General features: G+C 41.1%; 1 protein-coding gene across 1 annotated transcript in view; it reads left to right on the forward strand.

The window, feature by feature from the left end:
* The window catches only part of LOC133402394 (dihydropyridine-sensitive L-type skeletal muscle calcium channel subunit alpha-1-like), a 28,275-nt gene extending 6,904 nt beyond the window's left edge, over positions 1–21,371 (forward strand). The window contains exons 3-45 of the mRNA XM_061676035.1: positions 738–877; positions 972–1,105; positions 1,187–1,339; positions 1,424–1,629; positions 2,825–2,928; positions 3,010–3,155; positions 3,568–3,649; positions 3,735–3,895; positions 3,970–4,195; positions 4,533–4,740; positions 4,801–4,921; positions 4,995–5,109; positions 5,194–5,293; positions 5,386–5,455; positions 6,138–6,270; positions 6,368–6,497; positions 6,586–6,645; positions 7,058–7,164; positions 7,276–7,363; positions 7,437–7,544; positions 7,622–7,674; positions 7,757–7,903; positions 10,284–10,485; positions 10,588–10,746; positions 12,357–12,467; positions 12,554–12,637; positions 13,240–13,287; positions 14,718–14,744; positions 14,841–14,966; positions 15,040–15,105; positions 15,194–15,285; positions 15,359–15,518; positions 15,604–15,731; positions 17,209–17,305; positions 18,278–18,380; positions 18,456–18,557; positions 18,624–18,757; positions 18,823–18,948; positions 19,292–19,500; positions 19,583–19,647; positions 19,926–19,972; positions 20,045–20,095; positions 20,176–21,371. Coding sequence (XP_061532019.1) covers positions 738–877; positions 972–1,105; positions 1,187–1,339; positions 1,424–1,629; positions 2,825–2,928; positions 3,010–3,155; positions 3,568–3,649; positions 3,735–3,895; positions 3,970–4,195; positions 4,533–4,740; positions 4,801–4,921; positions 4,995–5,109; positions 5,194–5,293; positions 5,386–5,455; positions 6,138–6,270; positions 6,368–6,497; positions 6,586–6,645; positions 7,058–7,164; positions 7,276–7,363; positions 7,437–7,544; positions 7,622–7,674; positions 7,757–7,903; positions 10,284–10,485; positions 10,588–10,746; positions 12,357–12,467; positions 12,554–12,637; positions 13,240–13,287; positions 14,718–14,744; positions 14,841–14,966; positions 15,040–15,105; positions 15,194–15,285; positions 15,359–15,518; positions 15,604–15,731; positions 17,209–17,305; positions 18,278–18,380; positions 18,456–18,557; positions 18,624–18,757; positions 18,823–18,948; positions 19,292–19,500; positions 19,583–19,647; positions 19,926–19,972; positions 20,045–20,095; positions 20,176–20,412 — 5,166 coding nt within the window. The 3' untranslated portion in view covers positions 20,413–21,371. The remainder of the gene's footprint in view (positions 1–737; positions 878–971; positions 1,106–1,186; positions 1,340–1,423; positions 1,630–2,824; positions 2,929–3,009; positions 3,156–3,567; positions 3,650–3,734; positions 3,896–3,969; positions 4,196–4,532; positions 4,741–4,800; positions 4,922–4,994; positions 5,110–5,193; positions 5,294–5,385; positions 5,456–6,137; positions 6,271–6,367; positions 6,498–6,585; positions 6,646–7,057; positions 7,165–7,275; positions 7,364–7,436; positions 7,545–7,621; positions 7,675–7,756; positions 7,904–10,283; positions 10,486–10,587; positions 10,747–12,356; positions 12,468–12,553; positions 12,638–13,239; positions 13,288–14,717; positions 14,745–14,840; positions 14,967–15,039; positions 15,106–15,193; positions 15,286–15,358; positions 15,519–15,603; positions 15,732–17,208; positions 17,306–18,277; positions 18,381–18,455; positions 18,558–18,623; positions 18,758–18,822; positions 18,949–19,291; positions 19,501–19,582; positions 19,648–19,925; positions 19,973–20,044; positions 20,096–20,175) is intronic.
* Positions 21,372–22,619: the final 1,248 nt, after the last annotated feature.

A 22,619-nucleotide genomic window follows, 5' to 3' on the forward strand; every position in this document is an offset into this window, starting at 1 on the left:
GTATGTCACTTTCCAAATCACAGAAAAACCTACCAACTATCATTGATTATAATAGACTGGCCCTTTTAGTTCATGAAACCTGAGGCAAAGACTCATAAGGTAGTGAACATTACATTAATATTCACTGTGGACATGTCGATTTTATTACTGATAACACAAGTTCAACTTTTAAACTGGAGTGCTGTAACAAATTCCTTTTGTACCTTAAAGTCCACCATGCTTCCTGCTTGTAGAAATTAGCAAAACATCTCTACTGAAGTACCCTGCATTTGACAGACGCAATTTTGAGGCTGCTTAACATACATTATGCACTAATAAAATACAGTGTCATTACCAGTATGGTATGGTATTATTTTTGTCTTTGCCCACGTCAGCAACATTTTCAATTGAAGTTAACAAAAGAAAGTAAATAACATGATGATTTTCCAACTAATGTTGTGGCATTAGTTTTGCATCAAGAACTTAAATTGTTTGTTAAACTCCTAATGGATTTTCTGTATAGTCACTGTTACTAAGAGGTTATTGAATCAATTAAAACCTTTATTTAACCAGAAAATAAAAACCCATTGAGACCGAGGTCTCTTTTTCGAGGAATGAATGCTTGCAATACTGTTACAATGAATACTAAACTAACAGTAATAATATCTGTAGAATATTTTTGTTCATTGTAATTGTTTTTTATTTGATAAGTTCGAACCAGAGGAAATCATTCGATACCGTAATATGTCTTTCTGCAGGAGAGTCTCGAGTACATCTTCTTGGTCATCTTCACGTTAGAGTGCTTTCTGAAGATAGTGGCATATGGGTTTGTGTTCCATGAAGGTGCATATTTACGGAACTGCTGGAACATATTGGATTTTGTCATCGTCTTCATGGGGTAAGTGGGTATATTTGACTGACTGTAGCATGAGACGTCCTCAAAACAGGAGTTATATGGGAGCACTTATTGCATGGCTGCTGTCCTACCGCAGTCTCGTCACCTTTGCCTTGGATACCATCAATACGATAGCAGGTGTTCCAATGGAAAAAGGAGGAGGCTTTGACATGAAGGCGCTGAGGGCCTTCAGGGTCTTGCGTCCCTTACGTCTTGTCTCTGGAGTCCCCAGTAAGAACCTGTTCTCTTCTAGAAGTTTATTTCATTTGATTCTGGATGAGGAGAACCTGTTCGTTTGTTGTTTGCATTCAGGCCTGCAGGTGGTGATGAACTCCATCCTCAAAGCCATGCTACCTCTTTTGCACATCGCCCTGCTGGTCTTCTTATTGGTCACCATTTACGCCATCATGGGATTGGAGCTCTTCAAGTGCAAAATGCACAAAACCTGCTACTACACGGATACAAGTACATGCATATGCTTGACTGGAATGTTAATCAGTCTGCATTATGATGCATTAACATATTATTTTTCCACTTGTTGGCCTGCAGACATCTATTCAACAGCAGAGGGGGAGACGCCCGCACCTTGTGCTCAGGCCGGTAACGGACGCCGCTGCATGATCAATGGCTCCGAGTGTCGACCGGGCTGGGAAGGTCCCAACAATGGCATTACCCACTTTGATAACATCGGCTTCGCTATGCTTACGGTCTACCAGTGTATAACTATGGAGGGATGGACTAAAGTTCTCTACTGGGTTGGTGATCGCTCCTATGACTTGTTGATTGTGTTGTTCCACTATAGCAGTGTTTCCCAACTTTTATAGCCCCAAGGCACATATTTTACATGAGAAAAATCTCACGGTACGCCACAAAACACAAGTAACACAAAAATCTCTACTTAAAAATATATACCTATAAAGAGCAAAATTGAGAGAAACACATCATTTTGCAGTGGTTTCTTGATGTTTACCAGAGCTCTAATATATGAATTTCAAAAGGTGGATACACAAGTGAATTGTGTCTTCTATGATGTAGTGGAAGAGCATTTTATTGCTCTGCCTGTCACTATATGTCGCGGGCGTAGCTAGATGAACAAATATTTGTTTTGGAATCAAGGGTTTTGGGCCCAATTAAATTCCCTGTAAAGTTAAAATAAATGTCTTCTACATTTACACAAGACACACAGAGAAGAGTGTTGTTAACAAGCCTGCCAAATTTGGATCATTAAACAAAGTTTAAAATGAAGCTCCAAAATCAAGCTGTCCTCGCTGTTCTCAGACGCTTTGGGTGTGTCCACTGAATGCTCTGAAACCACGACCTGCTCGAATGTCAACTGTCATTCAAATACCATTTCTGGGAACTGGAAAAATGGATGCTACTTCGCCAGGCATTTTTCTGATGCCTACACAAAACTACATGTTTGAGTCACGAAAATATATGCGCTAGATATGTGGCTGGAATATATCCCACCGGGTCGTCACGAGTCTTTTTCTCAACGCGGCAATAAAGCGTTCTAAAGCGGCCACGCCAGCGTAGCCATGGTCCACACTCTGGCTGTCACATCAGAGGTTTTTTACTATGTTACTATTGCGCCGGATAACCACTGATGCAAACGAAGGCCCTCAAGTGCTCCGATAGTGGTGGAGGGGCAACTAATACCTTAGACCCAATGTGTCACTCGGCCCAATTTTAGCCACGCCCAACTGAAATGGTAAAAAAAAAAAATTTAACGCTATTGCTCCACATTTGAGTACTACATAGTTATCAGTTTTTGCAATTTTCAACAATTACCTTCAAATATGGATAATGTATTTAGAAAGAAATCTCTGAATTGACGTTACAGGATCTTTAACTGAATCAGCTAATAACTCCCTTACGGCACACTAATGTGCCCGCCACAATTGTTGGGAATCACTGCACTTACAGGACAGTTGTAACTATTTCTTTCAGATAAACGATGCCATAGGAAATGAATGGCCTTGGGTCTATTTTGTTCCACTCATTCTTGTGGGCTCCTTCTTTGTGCTCAATTTGGTTCTGGGCGTGCTCAGTGGGTACGCTGATTCAGCACACACAACTTGATTCCATAGTTTTCTCAAAATGATCACTTTTAAAAATGTTCTCTCTCTGATCAGAGAGTTTACCAAAGAGCGGGAGAAAGCCAGATCCCGAGGAGAATTCCAGAAGTTGCGGGAGCGTCAGCAGCTAGATGAGGACCTGCACGGCTACATGGAGTGGATCACCCACGCCGAGGTCCTGGATGCTGACAGGGAGGGCAAAGGTCAGTGTAAAAACAAGAGCTGCAAATCGGATGAAAATGACCTGTCAATTTGGAGGAATTGTGTGTAACTCTTTAGAATACAATATGCAGTATGCTTTATTTATATACTGTAGCACCTTTCATAGTAAATCAGAGATGCAAAATGCCTCACAGAACTGCCAATATTGAAGAAAACAACCAACAACAAAAAACATTCATTTAAGGTGATTTAAAAACATTCAACATTCCTTATAATCATTATTAACACTGAGTTGTCTGTGTGAAATTGGTGGGTTCAAGTACTGTAGTATGTACTAATTACCGAATGATCTGTCGCTCTATCGAGCTATTCGTCTGTTGGTCTATCTATCCATCTATCCATCCATTCTTCCATCTATCAATCCATTTATTCAGCTATCTATCCTCTTGTCAGGTCTTCTGCCTTTGACCAGTGGAGATTCTGACACTGACAGCCTGTACAACCTGGAGGGCAAGAGTCGAGTCATCTACTACTAGTGAGTGTGCTCTTCTGACCGTACATGTGCACGTGGTGATGTGCAACAGTAGCTTGACTCATTAACACATTGTTTGCGTATCAAGTCGCTTGGCTCGTCGTTGGAACCGCTTCTGCAGGATGAAGTGTCTGGTTTACGTGAAAACCAGAGGTTTTTACTGGCTGGTGATGTTCCTCGTCCTCCTCAACACGTTGACCATAGCGACTGAGCACCACCACCAGCCGGCTACGCTCACTACTCTCCAAGGTTCAATAATTGCGATTTTGACGTTTTACACAAAATGGTTGATTCATTTTCTTCTCTCCTTTGTCTGTCATCAGATGTGGCGAGTCGTGTCCTCCTGATGCTCTTTGTCATCGAGATGTTTGTGAAAATGTACGCTCTGGGTCCCAGGGCGTATTACATGTCACTGTTCAACCGTTTTGACTTCTTCGTGGTGCTTTGCGGTATCCTGGAGATGATCATGTTGTCGGTTGGAGAGGTGACACCCCTGGGTTTCTCTGTACTCAGGTGTATTCGGCTTCTGAGGATCCTTAAAGTCACAAAGTGAGTCATACAAACCAGAAGGTTCGACTGCATCAACATTTATACATGACTAGTGTATATTTTTGTCCATCTGGCTATCCATTTTCCAAACCACTTATCCTCAATATACAGTATTATAGTATAGTATAGTAACAAACTGTACTATACTGCAATAGGTCTCTCTGAATTGTATTGCGCTATACTAATTCGGCATCATTATTTTAGTTACTTTTACAACGAAAGAAAGAAAGAAAGAGAAAGAAAGAAAGAAAAATAAAAACATCATAAAAAGGTTACAGTGAATGTTGGTGGAAATGGGGCCAAACAGTGGCCTATCATCTTGGTCTAATTCTTGCAGGTATTGGACGTCTCTAAGTAACCTTGTAGCCTCTCTGCTCAACTCTGTGCGCTCCATCGCCTCCCTGCTCCTCCTCCTCTTCCTCTTCATCGTCATCTTTTCACTGCTGGGCATGCAGGTTTTTGGGGGCAAATTCAACTTCCTCGACCACAGACCCAGACGAAGTAACTTTGACAACTTCCCTCAGGCCCTCATTAGCGTTTTCCAGGTGAGATGTTTCCTCAAAAGTCCAACATCATCAGTTCTCTAAGCATTTGCTGTTTCACAGATCTTAACAGGGGAGGAATGGACCGCCATCATGAACAATGGCATTATGGCCTACGGCGGACCAGTTTTCCCTGGGATTCTGGTTGCCATCTACTTCATCGTCCTCTTCGTCTGTGGAAACTGTATCCTATCATGAGCTCCCTGTGTGATGAAACTTGACCAACATTTTTATTTTTCTGAATTCGCTCTAACCAGACATTCTTCTCAACGTCTTCTTGGCCATCGCAGTCGACAACCTTGCAGAGGCTGAGAGTCTGACCTCAGCTCAGAAGGAAAAGGCAGAGGAGAAGATGAGGAGGAAACTGTTACGGTGAATCAATAACAGGACAAAAAAGTGTAAATGACCATCAGCACTCAGTCATTATGGCTTAACTCTGTGTCTTGTGCCTTCTAGCTCCAAAATGCCTGACAAGACAGATGAGGAGAGGGAGAGAATCTCGAAGAAACTGGCTGAGCAGAGAGCCAAGATGGAGGGCATGCCGACCACAGCCAAGGTTCATCAACATACAAACACAATTACAGTATTAACTTTATGTAGCGCAATAATCACATGCAGCTGTCATTTGTTAACATGCTCTTTCATCAGCTCAAAATTGATGAGTTTGAGTCCAATGTCAATGAAGTGAAAGACCCTTTCCCCCCTGCAGACTTTCCAGGTAAACTCAAGTACTTCTATTTTATTCTTAGAAAGGTTAACATGACTTCAGCTGATTTGGGCAGTATGCTAATGTATCATTACTGACTTTACAGTGGATAAACATTGTCTTGCTTTTGGCTGAACAGTCATCCCTCACCATATAATATTTACTTTTTGTGGTTTCACAGTATCGCATATTTTAAAATCGGACATATCTAATATTATATCGCTGTTTTTTTGCTATATAGTTAGATTTTGTGATGATCATTTTTCCACAGGGACCGTTACTGCAGATTCACGTAGCAATAAGCGCAAGCCAGGAGGAATGACTGCAGAGATTGTGCAAAGTTTGGGATCATTTCACACTTAATAAAAGATGCTAAAGTACAACTGGCTTAAGGCCTCTTTTTACTCCCGCGGTCGCGCGGCCGACAACGCCCGCATTGCATCACGTGACCGACGAATTGACCCGCGCGGCCCCTCTGTGTAGCTTGACGCGCACACGGCAAAGATTGTTGCTGCGCGTCGCGGAGATCATCACTTGTGATTGGTCCGTTTTAGTCACATGCTGTGATGACGTACTCAATAAATGTATTATCAGTACTTGACAGATTTTTGTCTATTTACATTTTCTTTTCTGGAATGTAACCCTGCAATAAATGAGGGTGTACTGTATGTCCATTTCTTTCTTCTAAATTTAGGTGACGATGAGGAGGAGGAGCCTGAAATCCCCATCAGCCCTCGGCCGCGACCCATGGCTGACCTGCAGTTGAAGGAGGAAGCTGTTCCGTTGCCCGAAGCCAGCTCTTTTTTCATCTTCGGCCCACAAAACAAGTCTGTGCCAGACATTAGCCAAACTCTCAATTTTCCTTCTTGTTGTGTGCATTTGATTATGTGTGTTTGTGTTCTCACTCTTTTCACTGGTACACAGGTTCCGTAAACTGTGCTACAAGATCATCAACGCCTCCTCTTTTACTAATCTAATCCTGCTGTTCATCCTGCTGTCCTCCATTTCCCTGGCAGCCGAGGACCCCATTGATCCCAATTCTTATAGAAACCAGGTGACAAGCTGTTCTAATGTTAAAGTGTGGTATTACCCGTTTTACAAAAACCAAACAGCATCCCTGTTCTCTGTATCTTGTCCCGCAGATCTTGGCCTATGCTGATATTGTCTTCACAACTGTGTTCACCATTGAGATTGTACTAAAGGTAAATGGAATAGCAAACATAAGTAGTTAAGACAGGCTTGGCCCAACAGATGGATAACTGGAAGGCTGCATGCATGGAAGAAAATATTAATTGATTCAAGGATTGTATGCATGGATGGATGGAAGGACAGAATCATAGAATGAATGAATGAATGGTTTCATGAATGGGTGGATGAACGGAATAATGGGTAAATAAAGAAATGGCTTCCTGGGTGTATTTTTGGATGATGGGGAGAGTAAAGAAGGACAGATGGAAGCAAGGCTGGAGGGCGGATGGCTGACTGATGGAATCATAGATATGATCGATTCCGTCTTGTATTTGCATCAGCTGAGTGTTGTGTTTTAGCAGCCACATCACAGTTATAGTTTGTGCCCTTAAAAGCAATGTCTTGTGTGACTTCTCTCCATGACAGATGACAGTTTACGGCGCATTCATGCACGAGGGCTCATTCTGTCGCAACTCCTTCAACATCCTGGATCTGATTGTGGTTGGAGTCTCCCTGCTCTCAATGGGCATGGAGTGAGTAACCTTTTGTAATTGCCACATCAGCAATGGAATGTCTGTGTTGTCACCCCACTTTGCCTTTGGCCTACAGTATCTAGATCTGCTTGTGTAATGTGTTGTATTCAGATCCAGTGCCATCTCTGTGGTGAAGATTCTCAGGGTGCTCAGGGTGCTGAGGCCTCTCAGGGCAATCAATCGAGCTAAAGGCTTAAAGGTTCCCACGTACTTGCAGCTCAAGTCTCCATTGAAACATTTCTTCCATACTTATTGTTTGTCTCCATGTGCAGCATGTGGTCCAGTGTGTATTTGTGGCCATCAAAACCATCGGAAACATAGTCCTGGTCACCATGCTGCTAAATTTCATGTTTGCCTGCATAGGCGTGCAACTTTTTAAGGTTGGTAACACAGCACACTATAATGCCAAATATTTTGCAGCATACGTGTCATTTTACTTCTATTCGTTTTATGATAGGGGAAATTTTATAGCTGCACAGACCCGTCCAAAATAACAGAGGAGGAATGCCAGTAAGGCAAATATCCTTATAGCTTTAGAAACGCATGCAATTGCTCATTTTAGGCCAACACTGACTGGATAATCTGTTCTCAGGGGATTCTTCATCAAGCACATAGAGAATTCTCTACAGGACACAGTGTTGGCCAAACGGGAGTGGCTCAACAATGACTTCAATTTTGACAATGTGCTCTATGGCATGCTGGCTCTCTTTACCGTTTCCACATTTGAGGGCTGGCCAAAGTAAGTTTTGATGCTATGTGCTTTTATATATATATATATATATATATATATATATATATATATATATATATATATATATATATTAGGCTTAACACAATCCGGATTTTTGGGGCCGATCAGCGAGTTTAAAAGAGCGATCACTGATCCGATCACATGATGGAGCAATGTGTCTATTTAAATTAATTTACTTTAGTTTAATTTAGTTTATTTACCGCAAATACTTGTGTACTTAATTGCTCAAAATATTATATTTACAATACATAATGTATCTTTGTTCATCTATTTATGCCAGTGAAGCATAGTGACAGACAGAACAAATGAATGGTCTTCTATTAGATGGCAGGAAGTACATACAGTAATTAATGTAGCCACTTTTTGTGACATTTTGATTTGTTGGTGTGCCGTGAGATTTTTCAATTGTAAAATATGTTCCTTGGCTCCATAAAGGTTTGAAATCACTGCTATAGTCAAATCGTGTATTCTAATCAGTCAGGTCAAACCAACATTACAACATGACAGAAATAATGGGTGCTAACGTACTGTAATTAAATTACTTTATTGTAATTCAATTACTTCACACACACCAAAATTTTAGAGCACGATTCAACAGAACACCTGCATGTTCGCTTACAACCGTTAGTGCTAGCACTAGTTTGCTAGGCTACATAACGTTTTGGTGCCTGCTTGCGAGCCGTATCGTATTAAATGTGCGGGAACATACCTCAAGCAAACCTTAAACGAACGTCCTCTCCCAAGCACCGGTGACCACCAGCACAGGTTTTCCCCCATTTTGTTCTTATAAACACACGCCGCGATCCATTATTGTTGTCGTCGCCATGGTAACGAGTGTATCCGGTCGCGTTTGAGTTGACAAGATGAAGCCCAGTGATCGTAAAAAACGGGATGTGGTATCGGAATACAAGATTTTATTGCAGTAGTCTGACATAGTGCAATCGCGAAAGACCAAATTTGTCTGGTAGTCTGATCCGGGCATTACCTGTTGTCTGTCCCACACTGCCGACATGTTTTTTTTTTTTTTTTAAATAACTTTATTGGTGGTCAGATATTTACAGTACTACATCTATAGACATGCGACAAGGCTAAAAATAAACTAGCTTTTGGATTTGAATATACTGTACACGACGGCGACGTGGAGTAAATATCTTTTGCGGAGCCAATCAATCACATCATTGATCACATCGGCGAATTATGTCATTAAAGCCGATCAGGATAAAAGGCTAATTATCGGCCGATACCGATCAGACCGATCAAATCGGTGTAAAGTCTAATTTATATATATGGCCGTAACAGCAGGACTGAGTGAAAACCCAGGGACAAGTATATTTGTGGTCGGGAGTAACTAACTAAGTAAATATCTACAAATTAGGTCTGTCAATTGATTAATTTTCAAATCAGATTAATCAACTTTTGAATTTTGATTAATCATAATTGATCACAGTTGCCAAATATACCACAGATAATACCACATTTTACTTTTGAGATGGTATTTTAAACTTCGATGAAAAGAGAGTTCAGCGCTGTATTTTATGCAAATTACCTTTGTTTTTTATTTATTTAAGTCCCATCGTGGTGACTTTGAAGCAAAATTTGCCGCCTAGTCCACCAGTCGGAGTCTCTTCACTTATCTTTGCAATGGCGTAAGCATTTACCTGATCCCTGACCTTATAGCAAGCTGCACCACATTTCAGATATCCACCTGCGGTTAAAGTAAAGGAGCATGTGTGGTCCAAATAAATTGTGTGATTAATCATGAGTTAACGCTTTAACTTTGACAGCCCTAGTAAAAATATAACATAAAAGTTTTAAATTATTATCCATCCATCCATTTTCTGAGCCGCTTCTCCTCACTAGGGTCGCGGGCGTGCTGGAGCCCATCCCAGCTGTCATCAGGCAGGAGGCGGGGTACACCCTGAACTGGTTGCCAGCCAATCGCAGGGCGCATACAAACAAATAACCATTCGCACTCACAGTCACACCTACGGGCAATTTTAAAGTCTCCAATTAATGCATGTTTTTGGGATGTGGGAGGAAACCGGAGTGTCCGGAGAAAACCCGTGCAGGCACTGGGAGAACATGCAAACTCCACACAGGCGGGGCCGGGGATTGAACCCAGGTCCTCAGAACTGTGAGGCTGACGCTCTAACCAGTCGGCCACTGTGCTACCTTAAATTATTATATTTCATTTCAATTTTAGGAAGCAGTGTTCAAGGTAATAAATCTTTTGAATACATATATACAATCAGATCAATATGCACGACACTTTAATTTTTAAAAAAAACCTTTCCTCGGCACACAAATGGCACCAATGGTGGAACGTCCCAACTACAACTTGGAACTAACCACAAACACTTGTTCCCAGACTCTTGTATAGAGCCATAGACTCGGACCAAGAAGACATGGGGCCCGTCTTCAACAACAGGGTGGACGTCTCCATCTACTTCATCATCTACATCATCCTCATTGCCTTCTTCATGATGAACATCTTTGTGGGCTTTGTCATCGTCACATTCCAGGAGCAAGGCGAGCAGGAGTACAAGGACTGTGAGCTGGACAAGAACCAGGTGCACTGACACTCATTCGGGGACAACACTTGTGTGATCTGATGTCATGATACAGTATTTTCCTCAATCACACCATTATTTCAACATATCTGTTCCCTTTAGCGCCAGTGTGTGCAGTACGCCTTGAAGGCTCGACCGCTGAGGTGCTACATCCCAAAAAACCCATACCAGTACAGAGTTTGGTACATCGTTACCTCCTGCTACTTTGAGTACCTCATGTTCTTCCTGATTATGCTCAACACTTTGTGTCTGGGGATGCAGGTAGGTCAGTTAAGTTCATGTTGTACCCTAGAAACATTTGACATTGGAAGTAGGCAATATTCAGTATCACTCATTAGAGTATTTGTTTTCCAAACTCAAAAGTTGATGATGTACGTGGAACAGCCTTTTTGAAAGAATGCACTCACACCCATGAATCTCGTTAATTTTACAGGAACAATAAAATGTAGGACACTACACATCATTATTTGTGAATTCATTTGCAATAATGGGTTGTACATCGAAACAAAAACAACAGATGGCAGTGATAACAAATACTGAGTCATATCAAGTTTATGTTTGGCTAGCTGATTAATTTATTGTGAAGGTTAAAGTTTATTGGTTCTCATGGGGGCATTCACCACTCAAAAATAATCATAACTCTGAGCACATTTTGAGTTAAATAGATTTTTTTTATTTCATCTGGATGGAAATTACACAAAAAATGGAAAAAGATGAAGTTGTGCTCGGGATTTTAATTAAACAGAAATGCATATTTACATAGTTTTTTACAATTCGGAAAGGATACAGGTCTAAGATCTGTGACAATTTAATCTGTTGAACCATTTGATGCTGCATCATGGTAACTTCTAACATAATCTAGAGGAGTGATTCTCAAGTAGTGGACTGGGGACCAAAATGGATTATGGACTCATTATGCGTGGGTCGCAGACAGGAAATAAAAGATTTACCAAGGGTTCTCTGTATGTTTGAAGGTTATGAACGGAAACGTACAAAATATGTTGAAATAGCATTTTCTTCTTAAATATTATCTCTTAAAGACCCTGTAAAATAAATTCAAATATGTTTCTAATTACATTATACATGTATATAGATAAGTGCTGAAAATTTGAAAAGACTGTGGACGGCTAATAGTAGTAGTAGTGGTTGTCACTTGTGGAGATACAACGCTTAACTATTTTTCACCATTTTTCACCATTTCAGTTTTCCTGATTTGTTTTTGGGCCCAGTGATGCAAATCCACCCCAACATGACACACACTTCCCCACTATGTAAAAACTTGAGCAACTTCGTTAACATCAGCGGTTATCCGGCGCGATTGCAACATGCAGTTAGCTAGCTAGCTGTACCTACACCCCGAAAATACATCTTACCTTTGGCTCCTCCGCTGGTGTGGCCACTTTCGAGCGCCTCGTTGTCTGCCGTGAGTGCGCTCACATCATGCAAAGATAGATGTAAGAGTGAGCAGGGGGTACATTAAAAAAAATAATAATAATTAAGTTCAAATTGACAGCCAGCTTGTGGATCGGGGCTTTGGGCTGGCATGGCCGCTATAGAGCGCTTGCTTCGTTGTCGCGGTATGGAAAACGCAATATCCCAACTACCAGAGGCTTTCAGCGGGTATATTTTCAAGGCTCCAACATGTAGTTACATGTGTGTAGGCATAAGAAAGATGCTAGACATTAAAGTTGCATCCATTTTCCCATTTATTTTCAATTGGCAGGGACTTTAACACAACATCTCTGTAATTTCCTGCTAAATTTCCACAAAGAAAAGCAGATGATATTTTGCAGAGTAACTGATAGATTGACTGTTTTCTGTAACAATGTTATTTTAGTCATTTTGGATGCTTTCTGTGCATTGCGCAACAGCACTGTAACCAGTCAGACCATGTGACCAAGCTTTCGGACATTCTCAACTTGATCTTCACTGTGCTCTTCACTGTTGAGATGATTCTCAAGCTCATGGCCTTCAAAGCAAAGGTCAGGTTTGTTGTGGGAAGCGTGAGTTTGCCCAGTCGGATCCAGGTCGTACTCAATCATTAACGCTTCATCATACGTCTGCACAGGGTTACTTTGGAGACCCCTGGAACGTGTTTGATTTCATCATTGTTATCGGCAGCGTTGTTGATGTCATCCTGAGTGAAGTGGACGTGAGTAAACACAGCTCCATGCTTCTCTTAGTATATCACACGTTATGTGTTTCAGGTGTTGAATAAGAGCTTCCCAGGCAACAAGTGTGCATTACATTGAAAATGACTGTATTTATGTATTCAATGCTCTGACCCAGACACATATAACCACGGCCCTGATTGGTGCCAGCACAACTAGCTCACAGAACATGGTCAGTATGTATTGTTGTTGGCCATCCCCACCGCCACCACCATCATCCAGGGAAGCATTTCTGTCACCATGCCACCACACACTCCCATTATTCCCACATTTCTCTTCCATTTGCAATGCTTGTGTGTGCCTATTGAAGAGAGCATAGCACTGATTGAGTTTTTTTTTTTTTTTCTGTATGTGGTGATGCTGCACAAACGCAATTACTGGAGCAGGTTGCATATTTTCACTGCCTTCTGCTCATTTTTCACGCACAGACACGCTTTTTGGGCAGATTCAGGCACCGCACCACTGCCTTTTCTTGCTTTCCGACACCACTTCCTCTTGTGCTCCTTTTGTTTTGTTGTCTTTTCCTCACTACACAACTGTGCTCCACAAAACATCTCACTTGTCATCTGTCTATCATTCACAGAGCGCCCTAGCTGCCAGTGGAGGACTGTATTGTCTCCAAGGCTGTGCTGTAAATATCTCATCACCACTGTTGCACTGCTGCATGACCATGCTGTGTCACTGGGAGCAATCCTATTGTATGTTCTCGTCTAACTAAACTCAACCCAATTTAATTATAGATTTTGAGACTTGAAATAAAATAGCAGAAACTTAAACTCTGAAGTGCACAGGCAGCCAGTGGAGGGAGGCCAGAATAGGAGTTTGTGGTCCCTCTTATATGTTCAAGTTAAGAGGCAAGCAGCAGCATTTAGAACGAACTGGAGACGTTTGAGGGAGGACTGGCTGACTCCAAAGTAAAGTGCATTCCAGTAATCCAGTCAAGATGTGATAAAAGCATAGGTTATTGTTTTAAAGTGTTGCTGTGTGAGAAAGGGTTCACCTATGCCAGCTGCCTGACTTGAAATAAAACAAAGTGTGCCAAGGGGCCTAAGTCAACAGGGGTGTCGGGGGGGCAGGTGTATTTCCAAGGGCTACTGGGATCAAACACCATCACTTCTAAACTTCACCACTATTGAACTATTCTGTACTTTGAATAGTCAAGCTCGCTGAGAAAAGTCACTGTGTTTCACTCTTGTGTCAGCATTGGGCAAATAAGTTCCTAAATGTAATGTTAAATATTGCTATTTACTGTCTTTTGACAGTCCTTAGTTCTATTACATATTACTGTCTCTGAGTATCACAACTTGTGCATTACTGGAGTTATTTTCACCAAATCAACTGTGTCCATCTAGGTACGACATTTGACTTTAACAACATACAAAAACAACAGATAACAAATGATATATAAACAAAGTGACAGATTCAGTTAGAATCCGCAACAGATTCAATTAAAGCATGCAGTAATAAAACTTTCACGAATGAATGATGCCTGAAATTGTCCAAATGTAGACCCCTAAATGTGTGTATATTGTGCATGAGATATCCCCCAAGCTGTAAATTACGTTGCAAAATAAGAGGAAATTGTGAGCTTCACCTGGGAATATACAGGAAGTTGCTTGAAATAATGGGAATACACTGAGAATTTCCCAAATTCTAGATTTGTCTATAATTCAAATGGTGCAAGGGAATAGAAAACATCTCAATCATGACTATTGAAGTATTTAGATTTGATGAATCGCCAAATTTTTAACACTCAGAAAGTAACCAATAAATCAAAACACAGCATATACCTGCATTCCTATATATATATGATGTTTAAAAAATATTTTTTAAATCTCACTGCTAAATTTCCCCAGGTAAAGTTTCCAGAAATTTCCCAGCCCTTACCAACTCAAACAGTGAGCAATTAAATGTGAAAGCTGTTGTACTGTGGAACAATGTACAGAATAGTGACATTAACCATAATCTGCAGTGGTGAAGCATTGCATTGTACTTTTTGCACTTCATTTCATTAACTTTGGCACTTTAATGTGTAATCATTTCCTCTTCTACATTTTACAGGACACAAATCCCATGCAAGCAATCGCAGTAAGCAGCCACTTAGCCATCATCATGCCACATTGTTCTGTTTCTCTCCTCACATTTCTGATATTTATCAAAATATTTGTGCTTTCCTTTCCCCAGGCTTCAGAAAATGCCTCCGTTTCCATCACGTTTTTCCGACTCTTCCGTGTCATGCGCCTGGTAAAACTGCTGAACCGCTCTGAGGGCATCCGGAACCTACTGTGGACCTTCATCAAGTCCTTCCAGGTGCCTCAAGCTGTGGACATCGTTGCATTCAAGCTCCACGGGTGAGCGACCTAACTCTTGTCTCTGTCTTCAGGCTCTTCCCCATGTGGCTCTGCTCATCGTCATGCTCTTCTTTATATACGCGGTTATTGGGATGCAGGTATGGTCTTGAGTTGAAAATTTACACATCAACTGCGAGGTTCTGTATCAGAACAACTGACTGTAGTGGCATTATAACAACTTTTTAGATTTTCGGAAAGATCGCCTTAGTGGACGGCACCGAAATCAACCGCAACAATAACTTCCAGACGTTCCCTCAGGCGGTACTTATGTTATTCCGGTGAGTTCTCGCTGACGGTTTAGCACTTGCACAAGGGGAAAACCAAGACAATATCTCTGCGGTTGATCTGCAGATGTGCTACTGGGGAAGGTTGGGAGGAAGTAATGATGGCATCAATGTATGGAAAGAAGTGCGACCCCAAGTCTGACTTCCAGCCGGGAGAGGAGAACACTTGCGGCTCCAACTTTGCCGTCTTCTACTTCCTCAGCTTCTACTGTCTCTGTGCCTTTCTGGTCAGCATTTGATCAAACTACATTTGCAATTGCCTCGTTATTTCACGACATTATGTTAAACAATAAATGTCGTCACCTTCTGCAGATCCTCAACCTGTTTGTTGCTGTCATCATGGACAATTTCGACTACCTGACGCGTGATTGGTCACTGCTCGGGCCGCACCACCTGGATGAGTTTAAGAAGATTTGGGCTGAATATGATCCTGAGGCTACGTAAGCCATGTTGACATACACTATTCACAAAAATTTAGGAATACTCGACTTTTGGATGAAATTTCATGATGAACCTAAAATGCACTATAACTTTTTGAGGTCAAGTTCACTTAAAATTTTGAATGCACATGTTCAACTGTTTTACGTTTGAGTACTTGTTGCACAATTCGCTGTTCTCTGACAAGGGGTTCAACTGCAAAATTCACAACAGGGCCCAGTATTACAAAAAAAATATGAATGTTAGTGTTACAATTACAAAATCCAGATCAGTCTGATCCAGATTATTTTATTTTTTTAAATACTGGGCCCTGTTGTGAATTTTGCCATTCTTTGTCAGAGAACCGCAAGTTGTGCAAAAAAAGACTAAAACATTGAACGTGCATTCAAAAGTTTAGAAGGTTTGTGATTACTGTACATGATATCCGCAGATGAATAAACATCCTATGTACATAAAGCTGTCATGAACCGAACAGAGGATTGGACCCAAAAATGCACGACTCCAAAACAAATAGACAATTTCAAAAAAGGGGTTTAATATACAGGCAGAGGTCGGTACAGAGGTAGGCAATCCAAAAAAGGCAACTGTATCCAAAAACGTGAGGCAAAAAGGAGAGGTCGATAATCGGAACAGGGTCTAGTCTTACTGTGAGTCTGTGACGTGGAAACAAGGAACGCGACGACAATGTACAACGAATTGGCGCCTAGAAAGAATGAGACACTAGGTTAAATGCAAGGGGTAATTAGGGTGAACGAGGAGCAGGTGTGTACGAGACAGGGGGAAAACAACAACCGGAACACACACCCATGACAGTGCTGATGTGAAAAGCAGGGTGGACCCGCATTGACCTTGGGAGCCTAAGCTGCACGGTGACAGGGTTGATGATCTTTGTGATGGGGAAGGGCTCAACGAACCATGGACTCCACCCGGAGTGGAATATGTTTGGTAGAGACCCAAACTCGCTGACCCACTTTGTAGCGCGGGGCCGGTGGGAACAAGGAATGCGACGACAAGGTACAACGAACTGGCGACTAGAAAGAATGAGACACAAGGTTAAATGTAAGGGGTGATTAGGGTGAACAAGGCACAGGTGGTGAAGATGTTCTCGGGAGCAGGTGTGTGCGAGACAGGGGGAAAACAACAACCGGACCACACACCCATGACATAAGCAGGTTTGAATGCAAATAAAAGTCACCAAGAGTAGTCAGCGGCATTTGATATGCCAACGCTAAGCATGTAAGGAACAGATACTCTGCAAAAAAAAATTCTCTAATTTGATTCTGTATTTGTAGTATTTTATGTATAACATAATTTTGACACTATAAGTAAAACTCACTCACTCATTACTCATTCACTCCCTTAGTTATGAGCATGGTTCATTTTACACATAAGTTACCCAAAAAATGCTTCCTTTGTATACTGTATAAAGGGCTTCGGTTCCAGTGCATTTGTGTTGAAAGTGTTTTTCTTATCAAATAGAGGCAGAATTAAGCATCTGGACGTCGTGACTCTGCTGAGACGCATCCAGCCTCCTCTGGGCTTTGGCAAGTTCTGTCCTCATCGCGCAGCCTGCAAGGTACACTAATGGACAAAATAAGAGAGTAAAAGGTGACAAGAGCCAAAGAAAGACGAACGTCTTTAATGACTAATGTCTTTAAGCATTCTTGAAAGAAGATCTTTAAAAATCTTAAATATAACACATAACCTGGAATACATTGGAGGTAAAGTAAGATCATTTAAACATTAACTTTCCAAAGCAAAATGAATATTAAGAAGTAATGTATCTTATTTAGTCATTTAGATTAACTTCATGCCTCCACCAGGATTCATTTTATGTTTTCAAATAATGCAATATTAGATTTAAATAATTTTTTAAAAACTCAAATATGCAAAAATAAACATTGATAGCTGGGGTTATAAAAGCAATTTGTATTTGATAAAATAGAAATGGCAAATTTCTGCTTCAGCTACACTAAAAGTGCTAAAATTGTTTTACTGTAAATTGTTCGCAATGGAAACTCAAGTTTATCCCTTTTACCATGAGAGAGGCTTTCTGTAATTTTCTTTCAATCAGTCTGCATGTCTGTTCTGCAGCCAAAGTGCTCTGTCGTGGACAGTGTCTTTGTCCCCATCGCTTGTACTCGGACAGAGAAAAGGTGGCCATAAACTTTCCCTCTCATCTGCAGCTCGTTAAGAAAAAAGAGGTACAGCGTAAAATGTGGAAACTTTTTGCTTACGCGGACGGCAGTCAGGGCAAATAAAAAAAATACTACAAACTCAACTAAGGCTACAAAGGTGTACAGAACACAGGAGGGAACAGTATGGCCAAAGAACTTGCTGAACAGCAATTGAAATCGCCACAGGTTAGCAAATGTGACACATTTAAACAACTCACTTTGAAATCAAGTGACTCAAATTAGACTTAGGTGCAAAAAATTGTGATTGAATATTAATATGAACAACTACATTTTGGTGGTCGGTAAGTAGGATTTATGTCTGTGGATCCACAACAAGCTCAAAACCTTTCTGTTTGTCTTTGTGTCCGCAGCGCTTGGTTGGCATGAACATGCTACTCAACAGTGATGGAACTGTCACCTTCAATGCCACGCTCTTTTCTCTGGTTAGGACAGCACTCAAGATCAAAACAGAAGGTGGAGCTCAAAGGCACTTTTCACAGTCATAATTGTGTGTGTTTCTTGACGTGGACAACTTGGTTTCTTCTGCAGGAAACTTTGAGCAGGCCAACGAGGAACTTCGAGCGATCATCAAGGCGATCTGGAAGCGCACAAGCATGAAGTTGTTGGATCAGGTCATCCCTCCAATAGGCGGTGAGTGTCGCAATGAAACCTGAGGCCTGTGACCTTTACAGAGACTGCCCACATTTTGATTTCCAGATGATGAGGTCACTGTGGGAAAATTCTACGCCACTTTCCTGCTCCAGGATCATTTCCGTAAGTTCCTGAAGCGCCAGGAAGAGTACTACGGATACCGGCCTACCAAGAAGAACGCTTCTGGCCCCGAGATCCAGGTAAGCGCTTCAAATGGATTTAGACTCTTCTTTCTACTTCATGGCTCCTCTCCTTTATCCTCCAGGCGGGTCTGAGGAGTATTGAGGATGAGGTGACTGCAGAAATGCACAGGGCTATTTCTGGAGACCTGCAGAATGACGAAGAATTGGACAGAGCCATGGAGGAGGCTGGAGAGGAGCATATTTACCAGGTGAGAGAAAACATTTGGGAGACTTGGACAGTATACCTGCAGGAAGTGAAACTATGCAAAGAAATGTGCAATTTCAGCTATAACAGCTTCCACTCTTTTGGGAAGATTATACAGAGCCCTAAACATGACAAAGGAATTAATTGTGGCCACAATATAGATACTATGACCTTGTTTTATGCATTGGGAACAAAAAGGAACATCCCCAAACTGTTCCTACAAAGTTGGAAGTGTGGAATTGTCTGAAATGTTTGAATAATTCATTGATCTGATGTTTATCCCAGTACTTTTGTTGTTCATACTGAGCTTTTGATTTATAATGCTGACATCTACATTGTATTTGCAGCGCAGACACGGCTTGTTTGGGAATCGGGTAGAAGCATTCTCAACTGAGAACGCCAACGCTCAGCCGCCGCATATGACCAACCAGAGGCCCCTCAAGTTCTTGGAAAACCAGCCCGAGTCGTCACTGATCTCCTCTGCCGTAGAGCCCATCACAGACTTTCTACCGACAACGGCCCCCAAAAGCAACACGAACAACAACGCCTTTGCAGAGTGAGTGACACCCGTTCTCAGATGAGATAACCCACACTCTACTGTGGACATATCTGATGAGAAGCATCTCGCTGTCTTTCAGATTGTCATTGAAAAGAGAAGGCAGTCCTGAAGAACTTGACAGTCCCAGTGAGGATGCAGAGACGGGTACTGTCCACAAACAAACAGTGTGCAGATTTCATCAATTGTTAGCAGCAAGAACAGCAAGTTGTGGAAAAAGTACTGAAACACTGAACAGTTGAAGAAGTTAAGAGAAGTTAAGTGCGTTCAGAAGTTAAGAGAAGGTCACATTAAGTTCACCTTGAAGGGTTATAGTGGATTTTAGGTTCATTCTGAAATTTCACCCCAAAGTCCAGCAGCATCCCTAACTTTTTGAGTAGTGCAAATAGACATGAAATATCTAATTTATATATTCCACCCTTTAGACAACCTTCACTCCTGGGACTTCACAGTGAGAACAGACAGAACCCAGGTAATATGCTCAGCCAGTGTACACAATATGAAGCACACAAGCATATGAAAAAAATACTCTTCCTCGTTGCAGTTCCCATACGAACCAAGGCTCAGTGACAGTCCGAATTCTGCTGATCATGAAGTAAGTTGTCACTGATGGTCCCTCATCAATCATCTGGAAATCAAAGGCTTTCGAATCACATTTTCCATGTTCGATCCCAGGTTAAGAATGAGATGGCCGACGACGTGCACACCACAATAGAAGACTTGGAAGGCGCAGCCCGGGCTATCCTCAAGAAGAACCGACGCATCCCCATGCCTCCCCGCACCTCTGTTGAGCCCCCCCAGAAAACAGAGCAGCCAGACCCTGTGAGGAGGAAGAGACGTCCTGTTCCCACAACTCCCTCCGCTCATGGTCAGCACAGGACGGAGCCACATGAGGCCGACTCGAACGTTTAGAGACATACACACATGGTCACATGGTTGCCTGACTTTTTTAGGCAGGTGGCGCCATCCTTAAAGGCAGGTTGGCCAAGACTTCAAATAAAATGTGGTTGAAACACATTCTTAAACAACTATTAGGTCTAATTGAAACTGGAAGATTATTTTCTTCATAGAATTCCAAGTGGTCATGATCGGAAATTCGGCTGTGTTCTGTGTCTTGTATGAAAATTAGAGAAAAGGCCTGCCAAAAGACAAATCAAGTGTTTACATGCTGCATTCATTTGCAGTTTTTAGTTTTTAATGGTGGCCAGCCCAAATGTCAATGATTCAATCACTGGGGTGAGTGAATCGGCATCAGTACAAATCACATTTATTTATAGGAATTCTGCTGTTTCAAACATAATAATACTCTTGATTGACATTGTTAGAGAGGTATTGATTTAACAATGGTAATTATTGTGGTTGTAATTAACAGCATTGTACTGAAAACTGATCGCACGAGGATGGAGCCAATGTATGGAACCTCCCTGTGAACAATTACAGAAATTATAAACATACAGTGTAACCTTCAACGTGGAACATGATCTTTCTGTGACACTGGTTGACTTCCAAGTTCTGATTTCTAAACATTTCTACACAACAGATAATGCAAGGTTAAGTCATTCATTGCAGCCTTAAACCATCATAAAAATATTTATGAACCGTACGGGCGATGTTTGACAATATTTTAACATTCATTCAAGTTATAGTAGTAAAAGTACTCAAAAAGATGGCTAAATGTGCCATTTATTGGTAATCTTCTGTGGTCATTTTCATGTTAGTCATTATGCAATATGCGTTCAGTTGGTATCTGCTTGGTAAAATACCTTTGTGAATGTAGTTCAAGTGTTCAAACACAAAACCAGACCTCCATTTTTGTGTGTGTGAATTGAGTATGTATTTAATGTTTGTTTTTTTCCCCTGGTTACAGGTTAAAGGTAATCATGTGTATTTGGGGTATTCTGAGTTAATATAGATTAAGCCATCAGGAGGTTATCTTGGGGAGGGGGAAAAAAATCCAATTTATTGAAAAGGTCTTTCAAAAAATTATTTAGTCATTTCGTCGCAAAACCAGATAAAGCCAAGAGAATAATTTTCTTCAAAAACATAAATTTTCACATAACTAATCATAATTATACTGAAACTGTAATATGCTTTATGAATAAAAATGAATAAGAGGTGAATGTACTACAACTAGTCTATTGGTCTAACCTTTAGCCTCAATTTAAATTAAACCTTAATTTTAGCCCTTGAAAGAGAGAGACTTGGACAGTTTAACGCAATTGTCACACTTTACTCTCACTTTTAAGCACAAACGAAGCGATATAAGCAACGAGAAATAACCGGCTCAGACACGTTTGATGACATATGTGGCGAGTGTTGATGATGTCAGTACGTTACGGGCTCCTGATTGGCTTCGATGGAGATAACGCTATCAGCAGTAAAACGTGTCGGTTACTAAAATCCATCCATCCATCCTATCAATTTTCTGAGCCGCTCAGACCTTTATTTTCGGCAAGTTTTTTTTATGGGAGTCATTTTGTTTTCGGCGTTAGAAAATGCAACGTCGAACGATTCCGTGATAGGCAGTCTGCTAGAAGGCGTGTCTGTACTCGTCGGTTGATAGTTATTGATAAGTCAGTGTATTGCTCATATTGTACTACGAAGTTATACCCTTTCTTATGTCGCAGTAAATGTCACTTCTTGGCACCCTTCTGCGCTGATATTACAAAATACCAAAAAGATGGTGTGTAAAAGTTTTCAACTCCAGGTTTTGTTTGACTTGAGGCATAGTTTTCCAGATTTGGTTCAGCTCCAAATTGTGCCACTTTTGAGGCGTTCCACTGTATTGTTTTAAAAAAAAAAAAGGAACCATTATAATCTAGGTAAAGGTAGTTTTGGGGGAAATACTGTAACTATTGACATTTATTGCTATACACGCTGATGTTCCGATGAGAAACAAGTCCACTTTGGGGAACTGACGAAGTGCTGTACAATACCAATAAAAGACTCACGGTTTTCCGAAGCAATTTTTGTTTAACAGTTGAGGGGATTATTATTATTTTTTTTAAACACACCAGACTGTAAGCAGAGACAATATTGTTGTATTAATTATTTGAAGTTTAAAACATTCAACTTCCAGTGTATGATAAACTCATATATGCTCAGCAAACAATGTTATG

This window comes from Phycodurus eques, chromosome 1 (assembly GCF_024500275.1).
Source record: "Phycodurus eques isolate BA_2022a chromosome 1, UOR_Pequ_1.1, whole genome shotgun sequence".
Lineage (NCBI taxonomy): Eukaryota > Metazoa > Chordata > Actinopteri > Syngnathiformes > Syngnathidae > Phycodurus > Phycodurus eques.